The sequence below is a fragment of the Spea bombifrons genome, chromosome 5 (assembly GCF_027358695.1).
Source record: "Spea bombifrons isolate aSpeBom1 chromosome 5, aSpeBom1.2.pri, whole genome shotgun sequence".
In the NCBI taxonomy this organism is placed as follows: domain Eukaryota; kingdom Metazoa; phylum Chordata; class Amphibia; order Anura; family Pelobatidae; genus Spea; species Spea bombifrons.
In genome coordinates this window covers 98265379-98277573 of record NC_071091.1, presented here as the reverse complement: position 1 = coordinate 98277573, position 12195 = coordinate 98265379, and the positions used below count along the sequence as shown (strand labels likewise).

General features: G+C 37.1%; 1 protein-coding gene across 1 annotated transcript in view; it reads left to right on the top strand.

Annotated features, from left to right (window-relative positions):
• The window catches only part of ANGPT1 (angiopoietin 1), a 123173-nt gene that overhangs the window by 86524 nt on the left and 24454 nt on the right, over positions 1 to 12195 (top strand). Inside the window, exons 6-7 of the mRNA XM_053468436.1 lie at positions 1571 to 1672; positions 8411 to 8577. Coding sequence (XP_053324411.1) covers positions 1571 to 1672; positions 8411 to 8577 — 269 coding nt within the window. The remainder of the gene's footprint in view (positions 1 to 1570; positions 1673 to 8410; positions 8578 to 12195) is intronic.

The window sequence follows — 12195 nt, the reverse complement described above, 5'->3', positions numbered from 1 at the left end:
GCAGAGAGTAGTCAAATAGGCTAGCAGTCACGTACAGCCATAAAGATCAATATCGCCAGAAAACAGGCACGCCAAACAACAATTCGTTAAGCGGGGACCACACTAGGGTATGAGAATACTGCCATTTCTGGTTTACAACTAGACCACACATCTATTTCCTACAGAACTATAGTTCTGTGGTAAGAGTGCAGAGAGATTTATCGGGGTGATTTACGAAAAGGATCATAACATGATAGGCCTCATCTGTTATTATCACATGAGTATTAAGACAGGTTACACAGACTACATTTAATTTCTCAGACTATATTTAAAATTTCACAGGATTATGAAAAATGCTATGTTAGATTCCATTTAAGACCATGATCCTGCATTGTGAAACACAACGTTTTCTGTCAGATAAGCCAAGTTACACACAGTGTTCTTCCAGGGAATCATTAAACACCCATAAATAGTGCTTCCCACATTATTACGTTTTTGTATATAAAACATTTTTTCATCCTAATCATCCATGCCGTCTTGATGCCAATGATAATACCAAGGCATGTGACTACCGCTTAACCATATATTTTAATCAGTTGTGCATAAAATTCTACAGGGCTTCATAAAGGTTGCCACTTTGCTTGTTTAGGCATTGGCTTTTATTACTTAATTGCTTAACAACATTCAGGAACCCTGAGAAAATATTTTTGAAGCACTAGAAGTTGTGGTAGTGATGTTAAATATGTTATGGTTACATTTATTAATAGATGGTTAAAGAGAGTTTTCAAATAAACTTGCAGTGGTTAATTAATAAAACTGGTTTTAATGAAGTCTATTCGCCAAGAATTTGAGTGGTCAGCGGCATTACGGGTTTACATGACTGACCAGATTCAACGCCAGTTGCCCCATTATGCTAGTTCTCAGATACTTCCTCTTGCCCTGAAATAATTTTGTCAAGAAACCATCTAATGCTAGTATGTTTTGTTTTTCAACAACTTCTCAGTGACTTATTTATGGTGGGTGCTGCCCTAGGCCTGACCCAGGACAGTATCCCCAACTGCCTCCTTCAACACTGCTGTCCTCACTGCTGCAGAGTGCCTGTATATGACATCATATCACGGTGTTCCCACTGTTTAAGGCACATGGTACCAGGTAAATCGTAATGGAGGCTGTGCCAAGCAGGAACAGCCCTCCATGGTGTAATTGGGCTTGTTTGGGAGATCAGAGGTCTCCATGGAAACTGGCCAACTAAGCAGTGGCAGAGAGGCTGCTGCTTCCGCAGACCTGCCTCTCTAGGCCTCGTCAGCCTAGACCGGAATGTGTGACTGCTTCTTCTGAATATAGGACATATGTTTTCTTTTGTGCAATTTTTATTAAAAATCGCTTAACCTAAATTGATCTTTCCTCTTCAATAAAGGATAGTTTGGTTTTACTAGCCTATCTTCCAGAATTTAAACAAGATTTAGCATTTGTTGTGATGAACTACTAGCTATTAGCACTTCAAGTACCACGTCTCCTGTAATAATGTGTGTTAATATCTGAATACTGTATGTTTATTTAGTTTAATGTCTCTTTTTTTTACATATTCAAGGTTTATTGCAATATGGAAACAGCAGGTGGAGGTTGGACAGCAATTCAGCACAGAGAAGATGGAAGTGTGGATTTTCAAAGAGGCTGGAAAGATTACAAATTGGTAATTATAGAAAAGATTTTCAGTTATATGACAAATCCAAAGTTGGCAACATATAATGTTTGATGAAAACAATAAAACAGAAGAAATTAAATCAAACAAAATTGCTTGTGGATTTTGGCACATAACTCGTTTTTCATTATCAATGTTTGTTTCTTGTCCTAAATATGGATATTGAAGATTTAATTTGGTCCCATTTGATCACATTGAGGAAATATTTGTCATTGGAATTATCTACCACAAATTAAAACACAATTAACCCTAAAAAAGCTGTTTAAAGTCTTTAGGATTCCAAATCACTGCAGCTATCGAAGGCGGACATCTTGTTTTCTAGAGTCACGGGCCCTACAAACGTAATCTCATGTTAAATCACATGTCTGGCTTGACTTCAACGTCCAGTTTTTGGTTCTTTTGCCAATGGGCAGGGCAGAGCCAAGTATATAACAGTTGTACCACTCGTCAAATATATCGGGACAACTGCTGTTATATAAAATCGCCTTCCCCCCAAACAATGCCAGTAAAAAGAACAATAGCAGAGTGAATAAATATGTCAGACATATAAATAAGCCAGCATTTCAACCTAAATTGGGCCAATGTAAAAAATGGTACATTAAAGAAATTGCGTATTGGACATTAATGCCTCACCTTGAATCAAAGCAAAAACTCCCTTAGTAGAACTTCTAAGTGATTGTGGCACAGGAAACTTTCTCAACGATTCTGAGCGACCTTACTCAATAATAATAGTAAACGAGGAAACGGGACACAGAGGGAACTTTCACAGAGTCCAGAATAGGTGCTAAGTGTTTTATTTTATTTTATACGTTTTCATGCTAGATAGCTCTTAGCTTAGTCATAGGCTAAGGCCTAATAATTGAAGGCTTGTGTCTTGAAACTTGCATCAGGTGATGCTAATCAATATTTTAACAATTAGGGATGCTACGAAATTTCCTGAATATACCGTATGTGTTTTGCCTAATGATGTATAATGATTCAGCTGCGCTACCATATTTTTTATGTTTCTGTTCATTTATAAATTGCCTAGGATTGGCTATGAGAAATAATTCAGATGAAAGGAATTTCAGCAAAAAGATGTATTTTTCGCCCATTTCGCTCTTACGGATGTAATGACAAACATAGAAGTGTGTGTAGGCCACCAGTTTTCCACCTCTAATATCCTTTTTTACTGATTGATTCCATGTGACATCAAGTGTTGCGTGACCTCAAAATCACAAATAGGGCATCTCTGGAAATGGGGTACCTTGTTCTAAAAACAGGGGATGGCTGGCCCCTTCTAGCCAAGGGACAGGCACAGCCAAGTGCCTCTCCTCCCATCAGTAACACACAAACACACATACTGTACCACATACACACAGACACACTGACAAACACATACACACTCACATGTACACACACCAAGGCATACTATCACTACATCACACATCGCACCACCACTCACAATCCCTTTGACGTATACAATACAGAAACTCAGTAGGTTCTTTCTGAGAGAGTTACTCCAGAGAGAAAAATGCTACTTCTTGCCCCAGCTTGCAAATGGTGTGTGAAAAATTCACATTTTATTTTTTTGCTATTTTTAGAAAAAGAGATAAATGGCTATATGAAAAATGACCCATGTGAAAAAACCAAGTTAGTCTACTTTTCAGAAACATATACTTTTGTGTAAAAGCCCTTATTAAGGCTACGCTCCCAGCATATTATATGCCAAGGAAAATGCCTTGAAAGTGAAATTAAAATTCTAGAGATCCTAAGTGTTTCCAAACGCCTGTAATTTGTATTATAGATATAAGTTTTGGGGACTTGTCCTTGACAAAACCAATATATAGTTTGTGTGGATAACCTAAATATGTAAGGGGGAAATTATGGTTCAACAAATATAGGGTGAAGAAAACCAAAAATTCCGAATGAAAATTAACATGACAAATATTTCTAAAGAGCAAAGATGCCTTTTTTTAACAATATCAACTTGTGGCTGAAACAACTTGTCACATGAGATGGCGGTTATAGAAGAAAAGAACGATTCTATTTTATAGCCTTTTTTTCTGGAGTGTTTTTTTTCTGTTTATTAATGTTTTTTAATACTGGAATGTAACAGATATACATTGCATTCCATTCATCTTACAGTCACCCCCCCCAAACAGCAGTGACAATGCATTACTTGGTCATTATGTACACTAGTACACCATGTTGATGAATTGGTAACAATATATATTTCCTTGTCTGTTTTTCCTCATAACGATCACATAATTGGTGATATCTATAGTTCCAGGATATAATTTAAAAGGGTAAATGTCTTCTGTTGGCATGTTCCATATATGAACAGCTGACTAGCGCCCCCTGTGTTTGTGGAGCAGTAATGAAACCTACATCATTCTAGACCTTTTCATATTGGCAAAATGTGTTTTATTTTGCTTGTTGTGCTTGGTTCAATGGGTTTTTTTTCTTTGAACACATACAAGCATATAGAATTGCTGGATAGATTTAAGATTTATCTATAGACAGAAAGCTATAAGCTCAAGGGATCTGAGCAAACTGTAGCCAGGTCATTCAGACTATGCTTTTATCAGCCATGTAAGCAGCTATAGAAATCTATAGAAAAGGAGAGCGTAGGGTTCAGAAATGCTAAACAATGTAGATGGAGCTGCAGGAGGAAATTGAGAAAGTAACATTTTAGAGCTTCTTCTGTCCCTAAACCTGCATACTTTAAATTTAAATAAATAAAGATCCATCCAGAGTTTGAAGAGATTGACATTAGTATCATAAAGTCATTACTTATCCTTCTCCATTTGGTTATGAGTATCTACGGCTGGGAAAGGGATGTGCAGGTTCCCTTCAACTGGGTCAGTCCTAAATCATTTCTTATACTAGTTCAATGTCACTGACTTGATATTGTTTTCCAAACCTGTATAACTATATAACATTTCATGTACCTATGACTTTTTTTACAAGTATATTTAGCTATTTTGGCAATAACCTTTATAACATGGCAGGGTTAGGACCTTGACAGGAAATGGGAAGAAGATAAAGTTTAGCAATTAGGGAAAGGAGACTTTCATTATTTTTACCTGGTAGATTGATAGAGAGAAATGCTACTACAGCCCAGTTATAGACCAATATGTTCTTCATGAATGGGTTGATGGCTTGGAGTTTGGGGCTGCGTCCTCTCATGGACAACGGTGGATGTGAGGGCATGGTGCTGCCCTCCCATGGTGGTTCGGGAGGTGAAAACATTCATTGGACAATATTAGTGCCTAGTAGTGTTTCTCTCATAGAATTTTAATGTGTGTAACATGCTGACAAGGCCCTCTTATTTTATGTATTATGAAAAAGTGTCGTGGCCATTATTATCCGCATTTTGTGTCCGGGTGGTTATGTGCATAAATGTATCAAGTGAGTTTGGACTTAAGGGGGAAGGAAAGTTGAGGATTCCACTAGTCAACTCAATAGTGTTCTGTTATTTTCTATTCTGTTATTATTTACAGTTTTTGAGGCCCTCCTCTGCCAAATGTTCACCTTCCTCTACAGTAATTCCTTCATCGTAATCTGTTACCATGTATCTATTTAAAGTGTCACTGTTTTTGTGGCTCCTATGTGATCCCTCATGTCAGTGTATGCCATGCTATATCCCAGTACGGCACTTAAAGATATATAAGAATTTGTTTATGTGTATTATTAAATATGCACATCATTCCTGTATATGCTTGGTTCTGCGCTGGGGCACAGTATACCTTGTATATGATATGCATGCTCTGTATTGTAATAAACTCAACATTCTTAACAGCTGTATGTATATAGAATGGATGCACCGGTCCATGCACCTCCAACCTGAAGCTGACCTCTAAAGCTGTGTCTAGATCAGCAGCCTCAAGCACATGAGGAAGACCATGTAACCACGGGCAAGGAACCAAAAAGTCACATACCTTGCCTCTCTTTTTTTGCTTGCCTTACACATGTTCATTTTGCATTAGTCTAGATTATTTTGCTTGCAGAAGCAAAATATTTTTGCTTAAACAAAAATATTTTGGCCCCTACTAATAAAAAGTAACTGATCAAAAATATATACACTTTTAATTAAATAAAACCTAAAATATTTAAGCAATGTAAAATATTTCAGAAAAAATATTTTACAATGGCAAGACACAGTTTCCAATGGAGAGTAATGTTGTTGTATTGTATGTTTTTCTACTGATTGATTCCATATGTGACATTCTTCAAGCAAGGAGGAGATACATTTAGGAACAGTTAAGTGGGGTAATATATTTCAATCGATTCCAATTTGTAAACAATGTGCTATTGTGCGCTTCAGAGTTAGTGTACTGACTTAAAGAGCAATTGTTTGAAATGCTGTTAAGCAGAAGGAAAAAGGAAACACTGGATTCCATCAGATTGTGGCATCTTTATAAACATTATAGTCAACATATAATTTTTAAAAAGTGCCTGGAATTTTTATATGTAAGATGTCCGTGTAGAAACGTAGTGGAAAATATGTGATGTGCCCTGCATAGAATAAATCACTATAAAATGTTCCTTTATATTCTGCTGCTCAACTAAGCAATGTTTGGATTTCCATAGAAAAATGACATTTACTAAAACCATCAAAACTCTTTGTAACACATAATGTAAGCCGTAACATTTTTAATATCCCAATGCGGATTATTATAAGTATTTTATGAAATGTACTCACCCAGGACTGCCCCTGTAGGATGCTCTCAGAAGGGTCTCTCACTTTCTTCTGCACCCATCAGTGGTGACTGGTTTGCTGGAACCAAATTATTAATATAATAGCTGTATGTATGGGGGAATTCTGCAGAATCTACCATATGCATTTGCCCCTCTCCGGCCGTACATTACTTTTGTCTGCTCACGTATGATGCAGCCGGGCATATCTAGCTGGGCATTTGCCCAGTGTGCCCGATGGCCTGACCACAGGAGGTATATTCTGCACTCCCACCGATCAGCTCCAGGGACGACTCAGTGAGCGCCGCAGGTAGGGGACTGTTAAGACCTGTGCACGTGTGGAAAGTGCTGCCATTTATTTCAATAGACGCACTTACCTTTCGCCTTCAAGCAGCCAATCATTGGCAAGAATACGCAAATCATTGAGGAAGAAGTGCTTTAGTATACAATGTTTTTTTAGAGGGAGTGTTAGGGACTTTAGACTTTATCTCTAAGTATTCTTTGACCAAAGTTCCCTCTGCGCCTTTTTGCAGAGCTCCATGTACACAGAACAAATAGGTTCCCCTGTAACAAACTTACTGGTTGAGAAATTGGGACAAGTCTCTGCACTGGGGTCATTAATGATTAAATTCATCAGTGATTATTTGTAAATAATACCAATTATCAAAAATGTAGATAATGTGGCAAAAGAGACAGGATTTAGTGATGGATTGATAAAAACAAGACATCATACGCAATGCAGACGGAGATAATGGAGGAAGCCAAAAGCAGTGATTATTCTAATCATAGTCTAAATAATTCCTTCCAGGTCCATTCGCTTACTGGTGATTTCACATGATAGCAACATTAATCATGTACACAGCCACAAAGTTCTGCAGATCATGTAAATTTGCACGGCTTCAACGAGGGATTTGTAAACAAAATGTCTGTTTTGTGGCCGTTTGGGATCATTCAACTTACATACCCCCTAACGAGTCCCTGAATGTCCTCAAACCGAGTGCTAGAATCAGATTTCTATCTGTGTGAGAATGAAAGCGTTGTAATAGCTGTATAAAAGTGGTATAATAGCTATATATAGAAAACTAGAATTTGACAGCAGGTAAGAAGAATTCCTCCTATCTAGTGTGCCCATTGTTTTGCAGATGTATTCCTTGCTATTGTATCAGGCTGCACCGTTAACCCTTTCAGCGCAGAAAGTATAAAAAGCCTCTCTGTGGATTTCTTCCATCTCTCCCAAATAAAATCATGCAGGTCTTGTAACTACTAAATACATTCGAAAGGATATTTCATAATAAATGAATTAGGAAGAGCTTGATTTGCCATGTATAATATCAATACCTAGTTAAATTAATGAGATTCCTTAAAAGGAAGGAAGAGCGTAGTGAACATTAGGGCTGTGTGTAATGCATTTTGTCATGAGAAGAACATCATAAATAAGCTTAATTAGGGAACAACATACTGTAGCTTTACTTTACTACTTAGTAATGTGTAACGTGTGACTATGGAAAGCCTTCTGAATGTTGTGTTGGCCATTAAATAAGATAACATATATATATATATATATAAATAATAATAATTTTTACATACAGATAAACCAGAGTCTTAAATAAGATAAAATGCCGCTGCACTGAGCTAAGACTTAATCAGAAATCTGAAACACTTATTAGTATTCCATGCAAACAATGAAAAGTATACAGTATGTTTCTTGCCAATTATAACTAACTATAAATAAAGTATTAAATGTATTTGTGGTTTTCATCTGCCATATTTACAAGAAAATAAAACACACAAAAATACAATTTATACATAAATGTCTTTGAACTATAAGACGCAGTCAATATTTCATCATATTGTAGACTATCCACAATTTTAGGTATTTTGCTTTGGAATATCTTGATCAGCCTTTTGGCATTTGGGGAGTTAATGGCATTGCTGTTTAGCTGTTAATTACTTTATGTATAAAAGAAATCATGATGGTCTTTTAACAACATTCGACTAGTTGGTGTGTCGTAAAGATAAATATATTTCGTTCTGCTGATTTGCCTCTAGGGATTTGGCAGCCCATCTGGTGAATTCTGGCTCGGGAACGAATTTATCTTCGCAATAACCAGCCAAAGGCAGTACTCTCTAAGAATCGAATTGACGGACTGGGAAGGAAATCACGCGCATTCACAGTATGACAGATTCCACATAGGAAACGAAAAACAGAATTACAGGTAAGTGACATGCAGAGACGTCGAGCATGCAAACGTTCTTAAGAGATCCTTTGACTCCCGGGAGAGGAGAAATGAATTAAAATGTAAAATTCGACATTCTTGTGACATGCTTTAGTTAGAAAAAAAATTCTAGAATAAAACTATGGGTGATTGGGTTTCAGTTGATGTCAAACATCAATAGAGAATGAAATGTGAATATTCTATAACATCAAAGCACGAGAATGGAACATTTACTTTAAATATACGTCGTGGCAACGTACAACAGAGAATGTTTAATGGAACATACAGAAAAAAATAACATGAATTAAAAACTGCGTGTAACACAATATGAATGCTTATACAGAAAATCATATGTTATTTTTAGGAACAATCTCAATGGGAAATGGCCATTGAAAATGTTTAAAGATTGTCAACATCAAACAGGTTACATCACTATTTAACCTTATTTTATGTTTTATTTTGGTCTTTTCCAAAACAATATTTTTTTCCAACACAATAAAAACAATCCATCTTGTGATCATTTACCTTGTACAAAAAGATATTGGAAAACCATCAGTTTAATTAATCAAAATAATGGATGCCTCTAATTAGTAAATAGTGTAAGAAGCCTAATCTCTTGGCAAACAAATTAACCAGAACTATACAGTGTTTTTTACTGTGGTGTCTGGTAATGGTGGATTGGAAGGGCGACCATGGCCTATTTGAAGTCTAAAGTTCCCAACCCAGTCCTCAAGTTAAAGCAAGGAAAATGTTTCATGTATCTTGTCATTGGAAAAGAATGTCGGAAGTTCTTACCCCCATCCTGTTTGTAGGTTGGGAACCACTGGCACAGAGACACATTTACTAACTGTAAGTTGTGATCATGGGTGATTTATCGTAGATTGGTCACCTGCCTAAAGGACACTGACTTCTTAATTCTTGGAAATCTTATTTAATTCTGAAAACGACTATAATATGGATAAGAAATTAAAAGTAGCCTTTTTTTGTTTGTTTTTTAAGCTTCTTGCAAAAATGTATTTTAGAGATCCAGAGATGGGATTGTGATATTTTTGAGTCGCTCTGATAATAAACTGACTTTAAATATACTGAATGTGTGGATTGGGAAAATATCATATATGGAACACACTGGAATTTGTTTTGTGCATACCAAAACAAAGGAGTGTCCAATCCTGTGACTAAAACCACTTAAATGTGCGAATGAATGATGGTCGCATGCTGTGTATTAATAAAAACAAAATTATAAGATGAAATTGTTTAATGTTTTTATTAATAACTTTTAAACAAAGCAAAAGTAAAAATAAGAAACAATCAAATATAACACATATCTATAAAATGTTATTGTAAACCAAAAAAAGAGAAAATATCCCAAATAGTCCAATATTTTGTGACAGCACCTTTATCAAGGGAAGGATTTAAAGATTCTCATTCTTCCTCTATTTAATAAACCATGTAAAAATGTTCTCATCAATGTGTATACCTTGGAACTCTCTGGGTTTGAGCCGGAGTCTACGGGTGAAGCCCTGCATCCCTGGACCTCCGGGTCACTTTCCTCTTTCTCCAGTCAGGGACATGGCATTTGGCCGTGCCCTCTCCCTGCCCACGTTCCCCTTCTGCGCTCAGTAGACTTAAGGCAGGTTGGGGCTCTCCCTGCCAATATACATAGCCAACCTTATTCACGCGTGTCTAGCCCCGCATCTAAAAGTTCCCATTTAAGTCAATATGTCAGAAAAGGGCAAAGCCCACAATGTAACAGTATTAGTTGTATACGGATATATGGAATAAGGACAATAGATCATTTTAGAATTAAATTGACCCAAATGTTTATTGCATATATTCCCGTACTTTTCTTACATACAAATTGGTGCATGTGTTTACACTATAGGAATACATGAAAAGCATGTATATATAAAAGCACATCCTATGCATTAAAGGGTACATGGTGGCTAAGTTCGACGTCCCTTTAAGCACATGCTTGATCAGCAGCACTGAAGGGCTTGTTCATTATTACCTCCCGGGATCCTATATAACAAACTTTCACTGCTTCTTTATTAAAGACCTTCCCCAACTTGTAATTACTGTGAACGTATCCAGGGGCGGGCTGGGGGGCAGGGGGGCAATTGCCCCCCAGGTCGCCCAAAATCTAATCTAAACGGCTGCTGGGTGCTGATGCCGCCGGCCGGCGCTACTTTAATACTTTTTTTTAAAATTTAATATGGCAAGCCGGATCGGCTATTAAATGAAAAAAAAAAACAGTATTAAAGCAGCGCCAGCCGGCGGCATCAGCACCCAGCGGCCGTATGCGATGGCCGCCAAGTGATGGGAGCAGCGTGAGGGGTGAAAGCTCCGCCCCCTCGCACTCACCTTTCACCCCTCACGCTGCTCCCATCACTATGCGGCCATCAGATTGTTGGAAATCGAATCTAAACGGCCGCTGGGTGCTGATGCTGCCGGCCGGCGCTACTTTAATACTTTATTTATTTATTTTTAATATGCCAAGCCGACCCGGCATATTAAATAAATAAAAAAAAAGTATTAAAGTAGCTCTGGCCAGTGGCATCAGCACCCAGCAGCCGTTTAGATAAGTTTTCCAGCAGTCTGATGGCCACATAGTGATGGGAGCAGCATGAGGGGTGAAAGGTGAGTGCGAGGGGGCGGAGCCACTTCACTTGACTTGCCCCACAGGCCTTAGGCTGCCAGCCCTCCCCTGAACGTATCCAGGATGGGTACAGTAGCTGCAACCTGAGACTAAATTCTATCAGTTTAAGCCTAATTTGACAAGCAATGAAAAGCACTGATGCCATTCAGCAGGATGGGATAATTACACTTAGATAAGCTTGCCTTAATTTTACTTTTTTCCATTGAAGGATCAGAAGCATTTCCAGGAACGACACATGCGTCAATCTATTGTAAAATGAGATCTTTTTCTTTTTGGGAACGGCTCTTACCTTATCATCAGACAACGTATCATCTATTAATATAATTGACAGCTAGGATTATCCACAGCTAAATTTTATCACCCTTAAATTAACCGAGACCAAAGGAAAAAGGCATAGAACTTTTACATTCGTTAATCTACCATAATTTCAGCCAAACTTGTTTCTGTGATCAGTTAATGTTTTCTATAGGCGTAAAATCTGTAATGAGTGAAAAAAGTTACAAATAGATGCAAAAAAACAACATATTTACATGATGTTGTGGGATTTTCTTAGTGTGGTTGATCTGCTTGATGGTGATACAACTTCGTAATCCAGAAATTTATAATTATGGTTATAATTCCATATTATTATATATATATTTACATAAAAATTAGTTTGTAATACCACATCTTTGTGGCAGAGCCTGGAATTATTTAAAATGTTATATATATATATATATATATATATATATATATATATATAATGGGCTTAGGATAATTCCAGGCTCTGGCTCTGTGAATATTCAGTGATGTGGCATGGCGTATTATAAAATGGGTATGAAATTCTCTGAAGATTTGCTGCCAATCTATCAAAAGTGGATTAGCAATTAAGTGTAAAAATGTTTATACGGAGTTACCGAGAGATTGGAAGAGACCATTGGTATTCTCGTGTTTCTTTGACCTGTGTCCTTTGCTTTACTCCT